The 24,565-nt window shown below is 39.6% G+C and overlaps 1 protein-coding gene across 2 annotated transcripts; it reads right to left on the minus strand.

Moving 5' to 3' along the window:
- Nucleotides 1-3,308: 3,308 nt before the first annotated feature.
- GSKIP (GSK3B interacting protein) lies at nucleotides 3,309-24,549 on the minus strand. 2 transcript variants are annotated; one of them, XM_010851395.1, is made up of 3 exons: nucleotides 24,526-24,549; nucleotides 9,481-9,739; nucleotides 3,309-5,198 (listed from the first exon to the last, which is right to left on the minus strand). In XM_010851395.1, exons 2-3 carry the CDS (start codon nucleotides 9,736-9,738, stop codon nucleotides 5,037-5,039), a joined length of 420 nt encoding a protein of 139 aa, XP_010849697.1. In that variant the 5' UTR covers nucleotide 9,739; nucleotides 24,526-24,549; the 3' UTR covers nucleotides 3,309-5,036. The 2 variants fall into 2 exon arrangements, with proteins under 2 accessions (XP_010849697.1, XP_010849696.1); XM_010851394.1 differs by lacking the exon at nucleotides 24,526-24,549 and adding an exon at nucleotides 14,902-14,928.
- Between the last annotated feature and the right edge of the window lie 16 nt (nucleotides 24,550-24,565).

Here is a 24,565-nt window from a genome sequence, read left to right on the forward strand (position 1 = left end):
GCTAAGAAGAAAGCGTCCCTTTGGTTGCCAAGGAGGTGGGTGGGGCCGCGGCCCTAGAACCTCGGAGCCCAGGCGGCCCTTCCGGGGCGGGGCCTAGGGCGCGGGGCGGGGCCTCCGCTTTCCCGCGCCCTGAGTTTTCCCCCGCTAGGGCGCAGGGCTGGCCCGCCGTGTCCCCTCCCGACAGCTTGCAGCTGGGGCCCCATTCTGCTCTGCTTCTTGCCGGTGCCGTCGGGCTGTGCGTGCCCTCTGTTCCCTTTCCTCTCTTTCATTCGAAAACTCCAGAAACACGTCCCAGTGACCCCCAGACTCGGAGCACTAAAGATACTGATGAATCAGAGGAGAAGGTAAAAAGTCCGTAGCCTAGGCCTTCCCCGAAATGTTGAAGTGAATTAACATGCCCTTTGTAGGATGGTCTGATCCGGAGGGTTTGACTTAATCCTCTACTGCAAAGGAGGGCTGTTGCCATGGAGTTTCAGGGTCAGGACCCAGGATCCACAGCGAGTGTGGTCCCCACTGCTCTTGCCAGTGGTGGTAGTCCACTGGGCTTTAGAGGTTCAGCAGTTCCGGGGCTGCAGTGGGGGTAGCTGGAGGCCATTTGTGCTGGGATTCACCCTCTTTCACAAAGGGATAGAATGTAGACTGCCCTTTCCAAATCAGGTTGTACATGAGGTTGCCGCCGAATTAAAAAGATGTTAACACAGAACCACAAAGGTCATGGTGGACTGAATATATAGCCTGTTATCTTAGACTAGGAGATATTTTTGTGCTTTAAATATTAACTTCTTAAATGTAAATATGTAACACATGGATTTTTTTTTTTTTTTAATGTTTCCTTGGTGGCTCAGATGGTAAAGAATCTGCCTGCTGTGCAGGAGACACGAGTTTGATCCCTGGGTTGGGAAGATCCCCTGGAGAAGGGAATGGCTACCCAGTCTTGCCTGGAGAATTCCATGGACAGAGGAGCCCGGCACAAACAGTCGGACACGACTGAGTGGCTAACACTTTACTTTCTCTTAAAAAAAAAATACTAATTGCCTCAAAAAATGGAAATGGCCAGGGAGCTGGACAGCCTGGGGATTCTGGACACTTGGGAGACTTGGCTTCGACTCCCACCTCGGCACTTATTTGTGGGAGACTGGAGCCAAACTTTTAACCTTACATGAGCTGTTAAAGTGACTATAAAACAGGGGTGAAACCACCAACCTAACAGGGCTGTCAGGATTAAATAAGATATACGTAAGCATTTTCTGAAATGGTCTCCAAAAGTGAAATTGCTTTTTTTTCTGTGATGCTAAAGCACACTTGCACAAATGGGAGCCTTTTCATTCCTTTTTTTGTCCCCTCTCCCTTTCCTTTTTATACCTTTGTCTCATTGAAACTTATTTGTTTTGATAACACTTTGAAATTCTGGAAACAATTTGGGAACAGCTTGCTCACAGCAACATTTTTTTTTCTTTTTAATTATTAAAATGAAAGTGCTGTCAATTTAAATGTAAAAATACTCTTGCAAGACCAGTACAGAACTTGGAATAAATATTGTTCATTTTTTATAAAGGCCTGTTAGATGGAATATTCTAAAATTCACTAGATGCCTCATTTCCGGATTTTCAGTTTGTCCCAAATGAAATGCTGTTAAGCAGGTAAATACTTTTATTCAACCGGTCATGCTACTATAAAATATTACTGACTTGTTTCATTCTGTTTACATTATGGTAACAGGTAAATGAGCTAGTGCCATAGTTACAAGGGGATGCCTTCCAGAGAATTGTATAGCATATTGGTAGGTTAGGAAAGGAGATACTATTGATCAATTCTATTATGCCAGTTATCTTTTACTATTATTCCTTTTAAAAAATATATTTTTAGTTTTTAAGTATAGTTGATTTACTGTACAATCTTGTTAGTTTTAGGTGTATAGCAGTGATCCAGTTACATACATAGATTATTACAAGATACTGAGTGTAGTTCCCTGTTCCTTTCCTCTTCAAAATTAGCTTTCACACAACCACAAAGTTCCGGGGATGCTTTTATTGACATACTGTATGGGGATGATTGACGGAGTCAGAAGACCTGGGTTCTAACCTTCCTTTCCTGCTCACAGGTAGGCTGCTGAGCAAGTGCCACAATCTGTCCAAGTTTCAGTGGAACATGTCATACACAAATGAAGGGGTAGAAGGCAGAATTCTGAAGTTAAAGTGGCACATATCAGAATCTCCGTGTTTTCCTATCCTGTTCCCCTGTAACAATCGGACTGCGTATTTTGTGGTTTTTGAACACTGGGGGAGAGAACAGTGCAGCGTTGTGTCGGAAGACACGAATGAAGGCTCAGAACTCCGCTAACTGCTGCTGAGCTGTGTGGGATGTGTAAAGATTGATTCTGGACCTGGAGGAAAGGTGGGAAGAGTTATGGGAAATGAGGTGTGTGCATTCTCTTCACAAACATACTGCCTCTTCAAGGATCCTGGGAGCAGGTTCAACTCAGCACAACTTGTGCTTTTGCTAGAAAGCAGAGTTCTTCAGCTGGTTTGGACACCATCGTCTGTTGCATTTCCCCTCTCTAATTAGTATACTTAAGGTAACGTAGAATATATGCAAAAGAAAGTGAAAATAACCTATCTTACCGCCTAGTGATTACTATGTTAACTGCAGAATATTTTTTATTCCATTTTTGTTATGTATACAATTATTTTCAAATATTTTTAAAAGCTTATTTTTTTCCTGTAGTATAACTTTCCCCAATTTTTAATGGCTGCATATTTTTCCATCAAGAGGATCTGACATAGCTTAACCACTTTTATAGAGACTTCTCAATTTTTCATTAGTGAAAATGACATCCTTGTTGTATATATTCTGCTGAATCATGTCCCTGTTCTAGCCTGCGAGGCTATTACCAGCATGTGATTTATAAGCTTTGTAAAGGCTCTATTACCAGTATCTTCCAGAAAGGTTTCACCAACATAGCCTCCATGAGAAGGTAACTGTGTGTCCTTCACTAAATCTTTATTGATATAATTTAAACTTGACACATTATTAAATTATTAGATAAAATGACTCAAATAGCTAAAACCTATTTTCCTTTCCTGAGTTACTGGTTTGATTGAATGTCTTTCAAGTGGCTACTGGACATTTGTATATTTTCCTGAGTTGATCATATATTATTTGCCCCTTATTCTCTTTCTTTTCTTTATTGATTTATAATAGTTACTTATCTGGAGGTTCTTTTTCTTTTGGAAGTGAAATTAAGGCTTAATTTATCTGGTTAAAGTCTTTAAAAAACCTAAATAAAATGAAGGATTTAATAACTAGTGGAGGTTTTAATATCTGTAGTTTTATTAATGTCTTCTCTCTCTGTTGCTCTTTCATAGTAATAATCACTTCACAATGAAATGGAACATCAAATTCAAAAATGGAAGCTCTTGGAATCAAATATTTATCATAAAATGAACACTTTCAACTTTAAACATACAATCACTTTTCTCCATACTTAACTCAAAATTAGTAAACAGAATTTTATTCAAACTGTACAAATACCCTTTACATTTAGCCTGAGATTAAGCATGAGAAAGTTCAAGCTGAAGTTAGACTTCATTACCCAAACACTTAAGCATGTGAAAATAAAGCTGAGGATGAATATTCATTTGTCAAACATAATTTAAGCATTCCAATGAACTCTGACAATGAATAATGACCCAAACCAAACTTTAAACTTGCTCTGGTCTACATGATCTTCAAGAGTCTAAAATACTATTGTTTAATAATGATTTATAAAAGTCTTCAAATGACAAATTATGAAGGTATGTCCAGATGCAGAATTTTAGTTCAACATTTGTATAGCTGCTGCTTTGACTAGTATTAAAAAAACAACTTCCCAATTCTTAATATTCAGCATGTACTTGAAAAGATGTAGCAGCATGGTATAGTTTATTATAAATATTAGTACCTGTAATAAAATATAAAATACAGAGTCTCCCTTTTTCAAATAGTAAGTCTCTGAATGCTTCATTCATCCTTTGGTTTCAAACCTATACAATGTGTTCATGTGACATTGTAGATTTTGCATCGAGACAGAACACTGTACATCTGTTGGGAAGGAGGGGTGCTGTGGGAATACCAAAGCACTACATCATAGAAAGTAAACGCTGAAGCAAAAATACTTTCTGAATATATACTGTACATCATGTAAACAAACATTCATAATAAGAATCAACACAGGCCAAAATATCATTTTCTAGGAAATCAGAATCTCCTTTCTTTTAAATCACACACGCTGAAGATGCTTTTTGTTAGGAAGAGAATGGAGCCTGTTCCTGTATTTGTTTATGTGCTTAAATATCTTGGAAACAAGTAATTGTTACATTCATTTGCTAACGGTTTGTCCTCTTCCTTGGCTGGCTGTTGCAAACAAGGAATATAGTACTATTTCAGTACTTGTTTTTCATGTAAATACTAGCTACGTAATATATAATGAACTCATTTTTATCAGTCCATATTAATAATATAAATAGATTCAATGAAGCAGTGAATTTAAAAATTTGTGCCAGGGAAACTAGTTGATAATTTGTTTCCAATAAGGCTAGTAGCAAGATAATTACTACAAAGTTAGTCTGAGCTAGTAGTAAACCCCTGATTTAGCGAGCTGAATCAAAGTCTGAAGTTAGATCATTTTATTTCCTCTATTACTGTGCAAATCTAGAATTTCCTAGGTAAGAGAGAGCGCTGGCAGCCTCAAAGTCCTGTAATAAGCTAATGAAATACTGCTTAGGTTTCTGAAATGCAGAGATACTATATGAAGAAATCTGAATGTCTTAATGATGGTGTCACAGCAGTGACCTTAGGATTTCTATTTCCTAAATGAATCAGAAACTAAGAAAGACAATTCATTGATCAATCATCAATCAAAAGCCTACATGTGAAGCAAAAAAAAATAAGATACAAAATCAAAGATGCATTTTCTGCTATGACCATATGCAGCAGTTTCAAGCTGTATGTCAACCTTGTGTACCAGCAGCAGCCCCCTCTAACAGGAAAAAGCTTAGTCATGACTGTCCCTCTCTTTTCAAAGCTTCCAGTCTTTGAAGAAGCGCATTTCCAAATGCTTCCCGGTACGCAGGGCTGAGCGTATCCAACAGGGAGTAGACTGTTTCGTGGTAGGGAGTCTGTAAATGATCGTCCACCTGGTCGAAAGCATACCCTACCACCTATGAGAAAAATGCAACAGTGAATTAAATAATCAGATTTCATCTTGGTACAGAAAGCAAAAAAAACACAAGTTTTTACATGAGTCGTTCTCTAATGACATTATGCATTTCTCAATGAATAGTCAGAATACACATATTTTAAATATCCATTCAACCTATAATATTTAAGCAATTTATAACATAAGGAACATCACCAGCAAAATGCTCTACCATTTTTTTCCTCAAAAATTAAAAGGTTTGATTTACCCACTCTTGATCCTGAAAATCATGAGAAATGCTGGTCTGGAAGAAGCACAAGCTGGAATCAAGATTGCCGGGAGAAATATCAATAACCTCAGATATGCAGATGACTCCACCCTTATGACTGACAAGGTCATTTATGAGAAGGCATTTATGACTAAAATGCCTCTTGATGAAGGTGAAAGAGGAGAGTGAAAAAGTTGGCTTAAAGCTCAACATTCAGAAAACTAAAATCATGGCATCTGGTCCCATCACTTCATAGGAAATAGATGGGGAAACAGTGTCAGACTTCATTTTTTGGGCTCCAAAATCACTGCAGATGGTGACTGCAGCTATGAAATTAAAAGACGCTTACTCCTTGGAAGGAAAGTTATGACCAACCTGCTGCTGCTGCTGCTGCTAAGTCGCTGCAATCCTGTCCGACTGTGTGTGACCCCATAGACGGCAGCCCACCAGGCTGCCCCGTCCCTGGGATTCTCCAGGCAAGAACACTGGAGTGGCTTGCCATTTCCTTCTCTAGTGCATGAAAGTGAAAAGTGAAAGTGAAGTCGCTCAGTCATGTCTGACTCTTAGCGACCCCATGGACTGCAGCCTACCAGGCTCCTCTGTCCATGGGATTTTCCAGGCAACAGTACTGGAGTGGGGTGCCATTGCCTTCTCAGATAGCACATTAAAAAGCAGAGACATTACTTTGCCAACAAAGGTCCGTCTAGTCAAGGTTATGGTTTTTCCAGTGGTCATGTATGGATGTGAGAGTTGGACTATAAAGAAAGCTGAGAGCCAAATTGATGCTTCTGAACTGTGGTGTTGGAGAAGACTCTTGAGAGTCCCTTGGACTGCAAGGAGATACAACCAGTCCATTCTAAAGGAAATCAATCCTGGGTGTTTATTGGAAGGACTGATGCTAAAGCTGAAAATCCAATACTTTGGCCACCTCATGTGAAGAGTTGACTCATTGGAAAAGACTCTGATGCTGGGAGGGATTGGGGGCAGAGGAGAAGGGGATGACAGAGGATGAGATGGCTGGATGGCATCACCAACTCGATGGACATGAGTTTGAATGAACTCCAGGAGTTGGTAATGGACAGGGAGGCCTGGTGTGCTGCGATTCATGGGGTCACAAAGAGTTGGACGCGACTGAGTGACTGAACTGAACTGAACTGATCCTGAAAATACAGAAAGAGTTGAAAAAGCTATACAAAAACAGTATTTCATTTTCATAGTCTAAAACATGTTTCTACATAATTCTACATATACTGAGGGCCTTTTATAAAGGCACTATAATAATTATATTTACTATAATTAATAATTATAATACCATGGGGCTTTTTTATTCTTATTTTAAAAAATTATTTATGTATGACTGTGCTGAGTCTTCACTGCTGTAAGTGTGTTTTCTCCAGCTGCAGTCAGCAGTGGCTACTCTCCAGTTGCAGTAAGCAGGCTTCTCATTGCGGTGGCTTCTCTTGTTGCAGAGCACACGCTCTAGGGCTCCTGGGCTCCAGTAGTTGGAGCACACTGGTTCAATAGTTGTGGGACATGGGCTTAGTTGTCCCATGGCATGAGGAATCCTGTTGGATGAGGGATGGAACCTGAGTCCCCTGCATTGGCAAGTGGACTGGACCATGAGGGAAGTCCCTATTAGTTCATACTTTTATCATTATTTATGTGATTTGGGCTTTTTTTTAAAATAAAGAATTCTAAAATTTACTTACAGTTTTAATTCTGGTTTATAATTAGTTATCTGAAATGCCACTTTCATGTTACTAATACATGACTTATCTGCTCAATTCTGTGAGATAAAAGGCAATGCTATCCTGTGTGTGTGTTTTTCCTGTTTGTTTTTTCCTTTAAACACAGCTAAAGCTTTTTTTCCAACAAGATTATAAGACCTATACCCTGGTTCACCAGCACAGTGTAGGGCAAAATCAACATCGGATTTGCTGACTTCACTAAAGCCTGTGAATTCCTCATACAAACTCTAAATTTTTATGACATCTACTCAAGCCATAGGAGATGGATGTTTATGCTAGAAACAGAAGCAGTGCTGTTGTTTCTAATGAAAAGCAGAGGCAGACACCTAAGGAAGATGAACTGCACCACTGTGAACCCGTGCACACTCTGTCTCAGTCCAGTCTACAGCGTACTATGATTTTGTTTGTTCCTCTCTTATGCCTGGTATCTGTGGTCTTCCTGGGAACAGGGATCATGTCTTATTTACATGGTTTGATGTCTAATTTCCGACACAGGATAGTTACTCAATAAATGTCAACTGAATCAGACAGAAAAAAATAAATATTTGAGTACCTACATGCCAGGTTTTATAACTGACCCAGATCTTTGTGCAAACTTTATTCACATAACATCCCCCAAATCTTTTTTCAGTTTTTGTTTTAAATCTCCAAGTTACAGATAAAGAAGCAGGGACTCAGGCTGACTGACTCACCCAAGGTCACTAATTCACAAAGATTTCTAACTGTCAATAAAACCTTTCCTACCTTACCAGAATTAAACAGTGTCAGAGAAAATTAATTTACCTACGGTTATTTATTTCTACTTTTGCTTTGCCTATTTCTATTTAAGGTCCACTTCTAAACACTGCAAGTTTGGGGTACAAATTTAGGGATTTAGGAAGGGAAGCATAAAGATTAGTTAATTCCAGGATTATTCTCAAAGCCAAGATGCAGTTGTGTGGGAAATGAGAGTAGTTACAACTCGGCTTTCAACATAAGTGAGCCTCCACCAGGGGACACACAGAACATGTGACTCACACACATCTTAGGGAAACCGAATCCAGTGAAATAAAAGAGATGTTCACATGCTTGTTTAATGTATCACATGACATTCTTACTTGCTTAAACCATGTGCTCTACTACTTCATGATCCTGTGCAACTTTGGGAGAACTACTCTTAATGGATTTAGAAACAGAAAAGTCAGAGATTTCTGACCAAGCTCGAAGACTATTTGTTTATTTAGGATGTGCTGTGTGACTTGCAGGATCTTAGCTCCTGACCAGAGGTTGAATTTAGCTATGAAATCACTGAGTCCTAACCACAGAACTGTGTGGGGAATTCCCAAGGTTAATTAGTAAAGTTAAATAGACATTAGTATTGGAGGAGGAAATGGCAACCCACTCCAGTGTTCTTCCCTAGAGAATCCCAGGGACGGCGGGGCCTGGTGGGCTGCCGGCTATGGGGTCGCCGAATCAGACACGACTGAAGCGACTTAGCAGCAGCAGCAGCAACATTAAACTAGACATTGCTAATGTTCATTCCTTTGTTCCACAGGTTAAAATTAAAAAAAAAATTTTAATAAAAAGTTATTCTCAGGTAGTGCTTTCTATTATTCTAAAGTCAGGATTCTGGTTTAAAGGATGCAGAGAGGTCATTCTGCCTAGAAAAGCTTACATGTAATAAATGGAAATTTATTCTTGGAAATTTGGAGGCAGAGCATTCTGCTGTGACTTAATTCTGATCTAACAGCTAGTGAATGGCGGAGTCAAGTATGATCTATCTATTTCTCTGTGCATGGCTGAGCAGCTTGTGTGATCTTACTTCCCTGACCAGGGATCAAATCCGAGCCCCCAGCAGTGAAAGGGTGGAGTCCTAACCACTGGACCACCAGGGAATCCCTTCTAGTATGTTGTTTTAGTAGAAGAGATATTTATAGGAGGTGGAAAAAGATTCAACACAATGACTGAAAAATTCATCCAGTGCAGAGAATGCATAATTCTGGTAGACATGCTTAGCAAGAGATAAGAAATCTGTTTATTCGGGGGAAGACAATTATAACAAAATACTCAGAATCAAATCTGTTCCCCCCTCCCCCCCCCAAAAAATCTATTCTTATGTTGACTGAAAGACTTCAGAATTAATAAAAAAATTCCTAGGGGGGGAGAAAAAAAACTCTCTTAAAAAAAAAAAATCTTGGAAACTACTGGGTGTCAAGTTCTCACCTAAAACTCTTTCTCATTCCCTGATTCCCGAACCTTTTGGATCAAGTGGTAAAGATTTTTTTTTTCTAAAGGGAAAAGGGACTTACCCTGAGCCCTGCTTCAGTGAGCTCCAGGCAGTATCTGTTCCTTTCTCTTGTTTCCACATTGATATAGGCCACATCGTCTGCACAGCGCAGGGTTTTTGAGACAAACATGGTGTTAACAGCAAAGAGAACATCATTTACAACTGCTTCGGCTTCCAGCCTCATGTCTTTCATATCAGTTCCTTCAAAGCCATTAAGCTCAGCTTCTTCTTCAAATCCTGACACGCCGCTCAGCTCCATGGGATTACAGTCTGTTTCCATTCTGCAGAAAACGGGGTATGAAACAGGCTTATAAAAAGATATTCACACGTTAATGTTTGATTAAAAAGCAGTTGTGCCTTGCAACTGCCATTTATTAGAAAACATCATAATGAGCTAACAATTTTTAGGAAAAATATTGCCTAAAACCATTTTCAGTAGTTTTTCATAGCACAACTACAGATACTTATAGGTTAAAAAAAAAAAAATCTTCTCCACTTCTTCCCAAAAGGTTAACCCCATATTGGTAAGAATTCAGAATATTAATTTTTAGCTATTTCAAACAATGCCAGTGTAAAAATCTTAGTACCTATGTTTATGAATGAGAAGGATGTTTAGAACTGGACTGCTTTTAGCTATTTCAAACAATGCCAATGTAAAAATCTTAGTACCTATTTCTTTATAAATGTGAAGGATGTTTAGAACTGGATTGCTGAGTCAAAGTACATGCTCATTTTAACCTTCGATAGATACTGCTGATTCACCTTCAAAAAAGGCTGCATGATTGATACTCCACCAACAGAGTACGAGGGACTGAGTTCTTTTTCACGGCACCCTTTCTGACTCTTTTTAATATTTGCCAGTATGAGAGACAAAGAATGATGTCTCATTGTTTGAATATGCATTTCCTTGATTAAACAACTTTTGGGGTATTTATAAGATTTTATTTAAAGTTATTTTTTATGGTATATTTTTAGTTCCAAGATCATATAGCTGTGAAAAAACAAAACAAAACAGAAATGGTAATGAACTAAAGTTGCCTTAAGTCAGAGCTTAAGTCTTTACCTACTACAGGACACTCAATAGTTCCTTTTGTGACTTCTGGATTTGGGGTTTTGCCTAAGAAGCAACCTGCCCCATTCCATGATTATATTTTAAAGCCCTCTAAATCATCATCTTCTGAATTCTCATTCTCTATCTCTATAGTTAACTCTCTGATTGGTCTGGAATTTATTCTGTATAGCTTTTATTTTCCAAGTGGATAGCCTACTGTCCCAACACCACTTATTGAATAACTTTTTTTTTTTTTTTTTACTGTTTGCTTGAATTGGCTCATATATTATACTTTCAAAAATATTATTTCCTGTGTTAATTTGATCCAATATTATTGCCAGTCTGCTTCTGCCTCTCTCTTCTGTGACTAGTGGAACAGTTGAGGACTGTTAAAAATTCGAAATATATGAATAAGTGAATGTAAAAATGCTTTGGAATGTAAAAACAGCTTTTCAGAATAAGATATAATTTCTTTTTACCAGTAGACTTTATGAAAGTAAATTAAGATTTTATTTTTCTATATGGATTAAGCATCCACTGTCCTAACTGTAGGACGACTCTTCAACTTGCTATGAACATTTACTTGTACTGTTTGTCTATTACTTTACAAATTCCATCCCTTTTCCTAAAGTTACCAACTTGTGCTCTACTTCTGTAGTGTTCAAAATTAGTGGTTCTCAACTGTGGCAGAAACCCCATCTCAGAGAAAACTGAATCAAAACCTCTGGGAGATATTTCTGGGTATTTTTTCAGAGTTTCTGGGTGATTCTACTGTCAGGCCAATGCTCTGAATTATTAGCAAACCTCTTAAGGGACTAGAGTTTCTAAAACTGCAGGTTATTTGCATATTATAAAAGTCAAAACTATTTGCTAAAGACAGTTTATGATAAACTATATGAAGCTATTTCAAAAAACTACTTAGCAAATGCACAAATAATATAATCCTTCAACTCTATTTCAAGTAATATGTTGTAACTGGCCCTTTATCTTGTTTCCCACAACACTTGACAGAATTAGTCACTAACAATACAATTATAAATTTATCAATTATTGCTAGAGGAATTTGTCAGATAACTGAAATCTCACATTGACTTACTACATATGAAAGTGAAAATATTTGATTTTCTAAAAATCTCTCCCTTCTCTAGAAATAATCATTATATTCCTTAATATTTTACTTGGCTTTACGTATAAGAAATGAGCCCATTTTTTTTTTTCCCCACAAAGTCAGGTTTGAAGATTTTGAAACATGCCTGTCTACTATAAATCTCTCAACATCCTGAATGCCAGACATCTTTATTTTGCTCAAGCAATCAAGTATCTCAATTACAGATGTCAGAAATAATAACTTACATGAAAAGGATGTTTACATGAGAAAGCTTGACAACAACCAAGCTTTTAAAGAGTCTAATTCATCGCAACTAGGACCACGAGGACACGGAAAGCTGAAGACTCCAGTACTAGAATGTAAGAAATCCTCACAGGCCAGTAAAGCAGGTCATCAAACTGTTGTGGAGTACTTAGCACCAAGGGGGCAAAAAAAGAGAAAGACACCTTTCCCAAGACTATAACTTAGATGTTTCTCTGAAATGCTTCTGAATGATGCATAAAAGAGCAGACATATCCAGAACTTTCGATGGTACATATAAATCAATAGATTTTCATACTGAAGCATTATATAAGTTAATAACATTTTAAGCTATCATTATTTTAAGGTATTATTACAATTATCTTTTGTTGGTTATGACAAGCTTTTGATTATTCATCAATATCATTTCCCCTTCCAAATAGTACCCAGATTTTCCAAGTGGAATTATAATACCTCCCCTTCTCCTACTGAGTAGAGTAACCAAGAAATTTGAGCAAGATTGACCCCAATCCCATTTGAAGACTGTCCTGAACTTAACACACAGAAATCTTCCCAGTCACTTTCATGCAGAATAGTTGGCAGCACCCGGGCCCGGCTGCTCCTGGTACACACCCCAAGACGAGGGAAATCTGAGGATGATGCTGACAATGGGGAGAGAACAGAGGCAAGAGATGCACAGAGAAATGAAGCCAGAGCCCTGGATGCTGCCCAGTCTTCGCACTTTTCAGTCTGTGCAGCCAATAAATTCCTGTTACTTTACTGGCAACTGAAAGCACACTGAATTAGGAGCCTCCCCCAAATGAAAAGCACTCATAACCCAGCACTTCATCAGCTTTACAAAGAGGTTTAAAAAAAAAAACCCAAAAAACAGAGCCCTGGGCTTCCCTGGTAGCTCAGTGGTAAAGCATCAGCCTGCCAATGCAAGAGACTGGGGTTTGATCCCTGATCCGGGAAGACCCCACAAGCCACGGAGCAACTATGCTCGTGTGCCACGAGTACCGAGCCTGTGCTCTAGAGCCCAGGAGCCACAACTACTGAGTCCACGCACCTCAACTACTGAAGCCTGTGTGCATAGAGCCTGTGCTGCACAGTGAAGCCACCACAATGAGAAACCCATGCACTGCAACTAGAGAGAAGCCACTGTTGGCCACAACTAAAGAAAGCCTGCTCGGCAACGACGACCCAGCACAGCCAATAAATAAAATTTTTAAAATATTTTTTAAAAAAGGAACCCTGATATTTTTGTGCCTGTTATGTAGAAAGTGCTTAGTGAAAGCTTTGTAGAATGTGAGTATCAACATGTATATTAGTTTCCTATTGCTGCTGTAACAAATTACCACAAACTTAGTGACTTAAAATACAAATTGTCCTTGGATTCTGGAAGTGTGAAATCTAAAATCAAAGTGTTAGCAGGGCTGCAGTCTTTCTGGAGCCTTCGGGGGAGAATCTGTTTCCTTGCCTTTCTAGCTTCTAGAAGCCACCTGCATTTCTTGGCTTATGGTCCCTTCCTCCACTTTCAGAGCACATCACTTCAGTCTCTGGTCCTGTGGTCATATCTCCATTTTCTCCTGTACTCCCTTTTATATTGGGCCCAGCTGAACATCCAGCATATTTCCCCAGCCGAGGCTCAGGGTTGGTGCTGCTGCTGCTGCTGCTAAGTCACTTCAGTCCTGTCCAACTCTGTGCGACCCCACAGATGGCAGCCCACCAGGCTCTGTTCTTGGGATTCTCCAGGCAACAACACTGGAGTGGGTTGCCATTTCCTTCTCCAATGCATGAGAGTGAAAAGTGAAAGTGAAGTCGCTTAGTCCTGTCCGACTCTTAGCGACCCCAAGGACTGTAGCCTACCAGGCTCCTCTGTCCATGGGATTTCCCAGGCAAGAGTACTGGAGTGGGTTGCCATTGCCTTTTCCGAGGCTTAGGGTTAAGGAACTACAAAGTTCCTCTTATCACAGCAAGTAATAAGTCACAGTTTCCAGGGACTAGGACGTGGACATCTTTGGGGAGGGGGGGTCGTCATTAACCTGCCTATCATTGTCCATATCCTATAAGCAGGGAAAGGAGTATACAGGTAGGCAAAGAATCTTCCTTTTCTGACTTTCCTTTTTGGAACAGTCGTAAGTTACTTTCAAAAGGAGTACCTGTCCAGTCTACTGCCTTCTTTGGGAAGGTTCCTTACTCACAGGTTTCATGACCTGTATTCTGTTAACTCCAGCACCATAATCACAGAGAAACGTACTGGGGATGCCTGTTTTACTTAAGGGCAACATTTTGAGGCTTGTAAGGGGTTTATGAATTGTCCTGAATCAGGAGCTCTGTTCAATCATCTGATTTGGACGGTGACTGGCTCATCCAACCAGATCCTCTCTAGAGTGAACAGAGAGCCAAAAAGCATGAACTCAGTGTGTGATGACAGGAGCCATGGAAGCGCAGCAGGGAGCCTTATGGATGGGGCACTAGAGAAGAAGTTTCTACATTTTGATTATGCATCCCAGTAACTAAAAGTATTTTGAGCAGGTACCTCATTATATGTATTTTTGTTTATATTTACTACTACAATTAGCCTATCAAAACATAGAAATATGGATTTAAAGAGAAGGTAAAAAGTTTCACATTTCATATTTACATATGAAAATTTCAAAAATTTCATATTTTTACCTTCTCTTTAAATTCATATTTCTATGTTTTGAGTTCTTTACCTGTGCTGTCCAACACAGTAGCTACCAGGCATATATGGCTTCTACTCACTTGAAGTCTTGCTAGAGTGACTGAGGAACTGAATTTCAAATTTTATTTAATTTTCATTCATTTAAATTTAAAAAGCCAGTGGCTACTGTATCAGGTAGCACAGGACTAGACCTCTGTGAATACTTGTGGATAACATAATGAATTTGTTGTTGTTCAGTTGCTAAGTCCTGTCTGACTCTGTGACCCCATGGAATGCAGCATGCCAGGCTCCTCTGTCCACTATGTCCCAGAGTTTGCTCAGATTCATGTCCATTAAGTCAGTGATGCCATCCAACCATCTCATCCTCTGTCGTCCCCTTCTCCTTCTGCCTTCAGTCTTTCCCAGCACCAGGGTCTTTTCCAATGAGTCGGCTCTTCACATCAGGTGGCCAAAGTATTGGAGCTTCAGCTTCAGTATCAGTCCTTCCAATGACTATTCAGGGTTGATTTCCTTTAGGATTGACATTGTTGAAAAAAATCAATAGACATAAGGTACTAAATTCAGCTTATTTTATATATGAGTAGCAAAATTTGGAAACAAGCATATTAGAAAATCTATCTTAGCTATTCTATAGAGGGAAATTAAGCACCAGTGTTTCAAATGGTAAAAACTAATGAATTACTTCTAGTTTTTAATTCTTGTCAATTTAGACTCTATGTATCCAGCATTTTTCTAAGCCTTAGAAGATTAATTATGTTCACTGATAGTTTACAGCCTCATTTGGGATATATGACAAGCACATCAAACATGTACACAAATATTAATGCCATATACATGCAACATAATTATAACATAAGAAATGTATAATTAGAGAACACAATGACATGTCTTGGTTCTACTACAAACTTACCACTAAACATGTATAAACTTGGGCTGGCCATACAACCTCAAAGGGTTCATGGTGTTCTTGTTTATAGAACAAGGGGGAATGAACAGGAAATTCTTGACTGTTTTTGAGAGCTCTGACATTCCATGATTTACTACATAATTGTTAGTTACTATGGAGCTTGACTCATGAAAGAGGTCAGTCAAAACTGGGCTTGAATGGGCACAGATAAAGAGATATTAATAGGCAGAGAAGACTTGAGAGTTGTGAGGGATTCTTCAGAGGGAACAATGCATAAGCAAAATCCAGGGAGTGCCAGGAACTGTAAGGAGACTAACTTAGGTAGTCTACAACAAGGAAAATGCTAAGGGAATAGTAAATGTGAATGGCCCAATTTGAGAGGGAGCTAATGCCTAAAACAACAGAATTTGATTTTTATATAATCGGCTGTTTTAAGCTCTTGACAACGGGAAGAGTGGTGTCTTTAAAGTAGGTTTCCTATAAGCAACAAATAGTTTGGTCTTGCTTTTTCAAACTGATAACTCTACTTTTAATTGGACTGTTTAGACCATTTATGTTTAGTATGATTACTATGATTGATGTGGTTACTATCTCTTTTGCTGTTCTCTATCTGTCCCACCTGTACCTTATTTCCTTTTCTTATTTTTCTACTTTTGAACTGATCACTTTTTAGGATTCTATTTTAAACCTATTGATGGCTTTTAACTTTTGAATGTTTTTGGTGGTTGCTTTAGAGTTTACAGTATACATCTTTAACTTATAATATCTTCAACTGTTCTTTTATTTAGAATTAACTTCTTAGTTTCTATTTTTTTTTAAAAATTTATTTTTATCTGTGCTTATTTTTTACTCTCTTTTCCTCTTTGTGTTTCACTTTGAACAGTTTCTATTGCCATGTATTCACATTCTTTTCTTTTTTTTTTTTTGCAGTATCTAATCTCTTCTACTTGGGTCCTTTTTAAAAAACACAATTTCCATGTCTCTTCTTAATTTGTTCAATGTTTTCTCTATTTTTTGAATATATGGAATAATTGTAATAAATGTTTTAACGTCATGGATATTTCTGGGTTAGTTTCAACTGATAGTTTTTCTAGTTGCTATGGGTTGTATACTGCTCTTTACACGCCTGATATTTTTTGACTGGATGCCAGACTTCACGGATTTTACCTTGTATTTGCTGGATATATTTTTTTATTCCTATAAATATTATTGAGCATTGCTCTGGGATGCAGTTATCTGTGAAAAGCTTGATCCTTTCAGGTTCTGCTTTTAGGCTTTTTAAAGCAGCAGCAAAACTGATTTAGTCTCTGGTTAATTTTTTCCCCACTGTGGTGGTAAAACCTTTTTGGGTACTCTACCTGATGGTCTATGAATTATGACATTTTTTTTCATTCTGGGTGAGAGGAACTGGAACTATCGCTGGTCCTGTTTGAACTGTGAAAATTCCTCTAATTCTTTCGGGTAGCTTCTTCACACCTAGTTGTTGATCAGTGTGTTTAGCTGCAGACTGGAAGGGATCCTCTGTACATATCCATGGCACTCACTAAGAAGCTCTCTACCATCTAATACTCTTTCCCAGCTGCCTGGCCTTCCTGGACTCCTAGCTTCATATCTTCAATTCAAGTAGACCCCTGGGTTCTACCTGGGCTTCTCCTCCCAAGGCCATGCTTAGACATTCTCTCCAGGCATCACTGTCCTTTGCTGCTTAACGTCCAAAATCTTAAGACCATTGTTTCACATTATTTCTGCTCACTGTTTTGATTCAGGTAGAAGCGTAAATCTGGTCCCTGTCACTTTATCTTAGCCAGATGTAGAATCCTATTACCCAGTTTTGAGCTAATTTTGCAATCTTTTTTAAAAAATTTTTTTTATTTGGCTGTACTGGGTTTTAGGTATGGCATGCAAACCCTAATTGTGGCATGTGGGATCTAGTCCCCTGACCAGGGATTGAACCCAGGCCCCCTGCATCAGGAGCTCAGAATCTTAGCCACTTCCAGGGAAGCCCCTGCAGTCTTATTTCATCAGTTTTTCATTGATTTTCGTCTCTCTTATATGACTTTGAATCAACTTTACCATATTGTTTGTTGTTTCATCAATGAGTTAATTACATTTTTGACACATGCTTACTATATATTTGTATAAGACCCATACTATTTTACTTAAAAAACTGTATTTTAACACTGCTTTAAGACTTTTTAATCCTTCCAAATTCAGCTCTGACACATGTATTTTAGGATTCTCTATCTGATCTTAAGGTGGAGTTAACCACTATATCCTGCTTCCTTTCTGTACATATCATACTTCATGGCAAATGGAGGTCTGTGGTATGACTATCATGAGCACAGTGTCTGGCATAAAGCAGGTCTTCAATGAATACTTTCTGGATGAATAAACCAAAGAAAAAGTACTTTCTGCTTTTCAAGCTATAGTACTTAAGTTAGCTCCATGACACTGGGCAAAAAGCTACAGGATAAACATGGTAGACACTTCTGGAAATATGTATCACTGTTAAAGTAACAATATTATGAAGTTTGATGCAAAATTGCCTAAATTTTAAAGCAAATGGCAGTTTCAAGCCATGTCCTCTTTAGGTTGGGCTTCCCTGGTGGCTCAGGGTAATGAATTCGCCTGCCAATGCAGGAGACATGGGTCAATCCCTGGGTCAGGAAGATCCCCTGCAGAAGGTAGTGGCAACCTTCTTCAGGATTCTTGCCTGAGAAATTCCATGGATAGAGGAGCTTGGCAGGCTACAGTCCATGGGATTGCAAACAGTCAGAAAGATTTAGCAACTAAACAATAACAACAAAGCTAGTTTAACCTTTATTTTCCATAACACATAACATTTAATGTTTTCAAGAGCTCTGAGATGTGTATTTTGAAATTAAAAAATTTAAATCAGTATCACTTGCAGCATTACTAACGCACAGTACTTGTAATTTAGATAAAAACAGCTTATTTTTCCATTTATACACTCATTTATAAAATTACTCTGCACCTTACTTTCAACAAAGACGCACATACACAACCTAGTCATAATAAAAATCAAGCCGAGTGCTTCAGCTGATTAAGGAAGAAGGTGAGGGTAAAGAAATACATAGTGTTCATTTGAGAAGTTTTTTTTTCTCTCGAGATTTAATTTAATTAGGCAGCTCATGAATCAGGCAGAATTCCATCTGGCAACGAGAAGTACACTCCTGGAGAAGTTTTTTTAAACTGTAAATAAGCAACCAAACTACAACCCCATAAACAACCTTTCCTTCAAAACCAGAAACTAAATGAGATTTCTAAGAAAAGACTAAAAAATGAATGCGTAACCACCAAAACCAAGATAACACTGGGAACTAGCTTTTTGTTTTTATATAACCCTCTAGGTTATATAGAGGATTGGTACTATATTTAATATAAGGTACGTTCTAACTAAAAGAGATTTATATCTAAAGAGATAGAGAAATAGAAAACCTCTTTGTTTTCCATTTAAAATCTGGCTGTCTACCAGACTCTGGGCAATATTCTGTTGCCAGCACCTTCAAAAATTGGAATACCTTACGGGCATTTTAATCTGGTACATTGCATCACCTTGCATAAAGTTTCCAAATGATTCCTTATAACATCATACATAAATTATTTAGGAACCAGCTCTTACTTCATCCGTTGGTATAATTTGGGGGCTGTGTTAGCAGTTTGGGGAGAACTCATGAAACTAGTTATCAAGATATCTAAGACCAAGATATCAAGATCACAAAGTTCTTTATTCTCCACTTCTTAATTCAGTAGACTTTGTTTCATCTCAAATTTACAGCATCAAAGAGCCAGCAACAGACTGTAGATTTTTCCTTGATGGCAAAAGAACGGGCCTAGAAAGAGTCATACATACAGCATAATCAAAGAACAGAGCCAGAAGGATTTCAAGGCAGTGTACAGACATGAAACTTACATTTTGAAAGAAAGTTTGATTTTCCAGTTGCCATTACAACAGTCAGCTGAGAGCTAGAATGTAATATCTTAATCATAATCACAGTTGACCCTTGAACAACACAGGTTTGAATTGCACATGTCTACTTATGTGCAGATTTATTTTCAATAATAAATACCACAGTACTACATAATCTGTGCTAAGTGAACTGGTCAATGTGCATTGTATATTTAGAGAACTGATTTAAGTTATGGGTGAATTTTGAATTTTGGGAGGGTTGGTGTTCCTAACCACAGTGTTGCTCAACGGTCAACTGTACTTTTATTTGTCTCACATGTCACAGTCTGGAAAAATCCTCTTGTGAACAAGAAGTGGCCACATGGTGTGATGTTTAAAGGGCTCTTCTGAACAGACTGATCAGGGCTGGAATCTCAGCCCTGTCACTTGTTCGGAGACTTGGGGAAAGATCTTAATCCCTCTAGTCACACATTCCTCCTCCCTAAAATGAAGCCAAAAGGAGCAACTACCTTAAAGGGATCCTGACAGAGCTAAATAAGTGACTATGCGGAAAGCGCTTGGCATGGTACTGGGCACAGTAAGCAAGAAATATTATCTGTTAACTATTATACATTAAAAATAAAAGTACTTACATATCTTTAAAGAAGAAAGATTGACCTTTTTAAAAAAATAAAAATATTTATTTGGCTGCGCAGGTTCTAGTCGCAGCATGTGGGATCGAATTCTCTGACCAGGACCATACCTGGGCCCTCCACACTGGGGGCTTGGAGTCTTAGCTACTGGACCACCAGTGATGTCCCAAGGCTGACCTTTGACCTAAGCTCTTTGACTCCAATTCAGGGCTCCTTGGGCTTCCCTGGTAGCTCATTCGGTAAAGAATCTGCCTGCATCAGTGTCTCTCTGTGGGAGAGGGAGAGGGTGGGAAGATTTGGGAGAATGACATTGAAACATGTAAAATATCATATAAGAAACGAGTTGCCAGTCCAGGTTCGATACACGATACTGGATGCTTGGGGCTAGTGCACTGGGACGACCCAGAGGGATGGTATGGGGAGGGAGGAGGGCGGAGGGTTCAGGATGGGGAACACATGTATACCTGTGGCGGATTCATTTTGATATTTGGCAAAACTAATACAATTATGTAAAGTTTAAAAATAAAATAAAATTAAAAAAAAAAAAAAAAAGAATCTGCCTGCAGTGCAGGAGATCTGGGTTCAATCCCTAGGTTGGGAAGATCCCCTGGAGAAGGGAATGGCAACCCGCTCCAGTATTCTTGCCTGGAGAATTCCACGGAGCCTGATCACAAAAGACTCGGACACGATTGATGGACTATCATTTCCACTTTCAGGGCTCTTTATAGTATGTGAAGTGGCTATGGCTTTGGCCTCTTGTGGCTCTGAGAAGCATGCGACATGGAACACTACCATCTTACTCCTGTCACCGCAGGCACAAGTCTTAAAAGGCCAAAATCATCTCAGCTTTTATTTTACATGTTAACATGGATTCCTTGCAAGGATGATTTTTTTGTCATAACCATTCAGCCTCTGGTATGTAGCCTCTGACCTGTCATTACAATGTTTGGTTGCTAATTACTTTCATCACCCTCACTTAATTAATGATTAACTGTTAACATTTTGTGATAGTTCTTTGTCTTTGATAAAACATAAAACGCTGTTAGGATGAGTTTGTACCCTATTTGAGCTAGAGGTAGAATTAACGACAGATCTTGAACCTTAATAATTTATGCTGAATTTCTCCTAGGAAGCATAAAACGGACCCAGCAACACACTTAACACTCTTAAGACAGTATGTTTGTTTTTACAAAATCTCCCAGTTTTTATTTTCCTTTTCTGATATTTGAAATTTCACACATTCTGTGGACAGTCTGAATGTAATTCTATATTCCAAAAAGAAATCAATTATTTAACATTTCAACTTGAAAAAGTAAACTCTGTCCATTCATCAAAAGTCTGGTTCAAACCTCCCCAAATCTTGACTCCCTGTCAGGCGGGCTCCTGCACTTTCATATTATTTTGTTTACTCTGCTTTTATGGGAAGCATTAGAATTATTCATAAGTACAGTTTCTTATCTTTCAAATATATCCAGAATCCAACTGTTTTTTTCCCATCTTCACTTCTACAGCTCTCACCCAAGCCACTGTCACTTCTGCTGGGAAGTGAAAGTCTCTCAGTCGTGTCCAACTCCTTGCGACCCCATGGACTTATACAGACCATGGAATTCTCCAGGCCAGAATACTGGAGTGGGCAGCCGTTCCCTTCTCCAGGGGATCTTCCCAACCTTGGGATAGAACCCAGGTCTCCTTCATTGCAGGCAGATTCTTTACCAGCTGAGCCACAAGGGATGCCCTCAATCATTGCAATATCTTTCAAACTGGTCTTGCTTTTTCATCTGTGGGCCTCTTACCTCCATATAAGTCTATTCTCAACACAGCAGTCAGCATGATCTGCGAAGACTTTAGCCAGGTTATGGCACTTCTTTCCTCAAATCCATTCACTGACTGAGCAAAAAGGCAAAGTCCTTATAGAGACTGCCCCCTCACCCCCAAGCCTCCAGCTTCTCCTCTTTCCTTCACTACCTCCCGATGTTCCTTGAGCTCGCTAAGCATCTCTTGCCATAGGGTCTTGCACGCTATTCCCCCTGCCCAGAAAACTCTTCCCGGCATCACCCACCTTGCTCCCCAGCTTTCTCTAAGTCTCTGCCAAAATGTCACCTATTAAACAAGAGAGGCCTTCCCTTACTCCTTATATAAAAGTGGCAAACCTATCTCCTCTCCTTTATATTATTTTTTTCTATAGCGTTTACTACTGCATATATTTGTTGTTTGCTTCCCCCTCCTTCAATAAAATGTAAGCACTCCACGAGAGCAGGGACTTAATCTGGTCAATGCTGTACCCCCCAGCACCTAGAACAATCCCTGGCACACAGTAGGCAATCGATAAATATTTACTGAATAGAGGAATGACCCCTTCACTACAGATCATAGCTCCCTGAATTCCTCTGTACCTTTTTCACATCACCGATTGTGAAGACTTTCACTCAGTGGACCCTGAACAAACATTTAAAACTAAAGAACAAAAGAACTGAAGTTACCAAGAAAAGAATGTGTGGGACAAATCTACAGAGAATGCGGGGGACTAGAATCCCAGCACCTACACACACTGGAAAGCACAAAGGTTCTCAAATGAAAAGATGGTTGTGGAAGGGGAACCAGAGCTTTCCCCACCTGCCAACATTTCTGGGCTCCATTAGTATTTCTAAGGCAATTGTGAAAGTTATCCTGTCTGCCTGCAGTGCGGGAGACCCACGTTCAATCCCTGGGTTGGGAAGATCCTCTGGAGAAGGAAATGGCAACCCAATCCAGTACTTTTGCCTGGAAAATTCCACGGACTGAGGAGCCTGGTAGGCTACAGTCAATGGGGTCGCAAAGAGTCGGACAAGACTGAGCAACTTCACTTTCACTTTCAAGGCAATTGTGAAAGTTATCCATGTGTAAATAAAATCTTAAACCAGTATTCTTAATTCACTAATCTTTTTTTTTTTTCCTTTCCACAGTTGGTATTTATTAATGAAACCAGGATCCTTTTAACTCAGACAGGACAAATCAACAAAGTGATGGCAAATTTACAATCATTTACTAAAGCTTACTTGAAGCAGGCCTTGAGGCAACCATCCCAGCTTTTAAGCTCTCTTCTAATGAAGTGATAGATTCTGAAATACCAAATAATTTAAGCAAAACCAGGCCTCTAAGAGAATTTATAACTTATTAAACTTTTTACACTCTGAAAACTAGAACCTCTTAGTGACAATCCCACAAGACTTTCCAGTAAGTTTATACAATTAGTTTCCTCTGACAGGTTATAAGACAAACATCCAGTTTGCTTGAGTTTTTAAGATATTTATTTATCTGGCTGCATTGGGTCTTAGTTGCCACACGTGGGACCTTAGCTTCCTGACGAGGGATTGCCCCCAGGCCTCCTGCACCCGGAGCAAGGAATCTTAGTCACTGAACCACCAGGGATGCCCCCAGACTGCTTGAGTTTTAAAAGGATATTTCATTTACCCCACCTGAATAACCAATAAAGACATAACTTGGCAAAGGGAAGAAGGGTTTAATTTACTATTCTTGATTAAACTGCATGTATCAAGCCTGGTTTCTTAATTCATACATTCATTTTTACATGCTCATCTTACTTCCTCCAGTTCTTCCTTGAGTCTGTGCTCGTGACCACACATTTTTCCTTGTTATTCCTGATTTAAATCAAAATAATGGGTATCTTCCCATTATTTTGGCTCAGTGGTCAAGAACCCACCTGCCAACGCGGGTTCGATCTCTGGGTCGGGAAGATCTGGAGGAGATGGCAACCCACTCTACTATTCTTACCTGGAGAATCCCATGGACAGGGAAGCCTGGCGTGCTGCAGTCCATGGGGTAGCAAGAGAGAGGGACGGGAGCGACTAAACAACAACAATCGGGACCCTACGGAAATCGTTTAAGCATCCTAACAATCTCTGGAGATAAGATATTACTAACACGCTTAAGAAGAGGGCGTCAGAGGATGAGAAGTGGATGGCATCACCGATGCAATGGACATGAACTTGGGCAAACTTCGGGAGATGGTGAGGGACAAGGAGGCCTGGCGTGCTGCAGTCCATGGGGTCGCAAAGAGTCGGACGCGACTGAACAACAACAACATGCTTAAAGTTGGCAAGGACTCAGACAGGGCGGGCGGTGGCCGGCTCAAGGAGCTTCCTGAACAAACGCCGGGCTAACGGGCGCCGGGCACAGGGTTCTAACCCGGGACACCTGGCTTTCGGGCCACCGAATACCGACCGACACACGCAGGCCTCCTCTGGGTGGACCAAGTTGGGAGCCGGCTCCGCCTCTGCAGGAGTTGCCTCCTAAAAGGCAGAAACACGGTTGCGCAGACTGCCAGACCAGCACACGTACTTGCTCAGGTCTCCGCGGGGTCGGAAGGCTTTGGCATGGATCCGAGAAAGCGGTTCTGCCCACAAACGCCTCGGAAACTCAAGTTTTTGGGTGAGGGATGAATAAAGCGCTTTGGAAGCTGCAAGCCACCAGACAAGACGGTAGAGAACAGGAAGCTTCGGAAAACAATACCTGGACGAGGCGGGCGACGAATAACTTGCTGACAACGGGC

This window comes from Bison bison, unplaced genomic scaffold (assembly GCF_000754665.1).
Source record: "Bison bison bison isolate TAMUID 2011002044 unplaced genomic scaffold, Bison_UMD1.0 scf7180017864302, whole genome shotgun sequence".
NCBI lineage: Eukaryota > Metazoa > Chordata > Mammalia > Artiodactyla > Bovidae > Bison > Bison bison.

Bases quoted from the DNA above. Each gene is read 5' to 3' on its own strand.
- GSKIP (XM_010851395.1), bottom strand. From the start codon at position 9,738: ATGGAAACAGACTGTAATCCCATGGAGCTGAGCGGCGTGTCAGGATTT. The intron at 5,199-9,480 runs GTAAGTCCCTTT...TTTTTCTCATAG, and splicing joins TCACTGAAGCAGGGCTCAGG to GTGGTAGGGTATGCTTTCGA.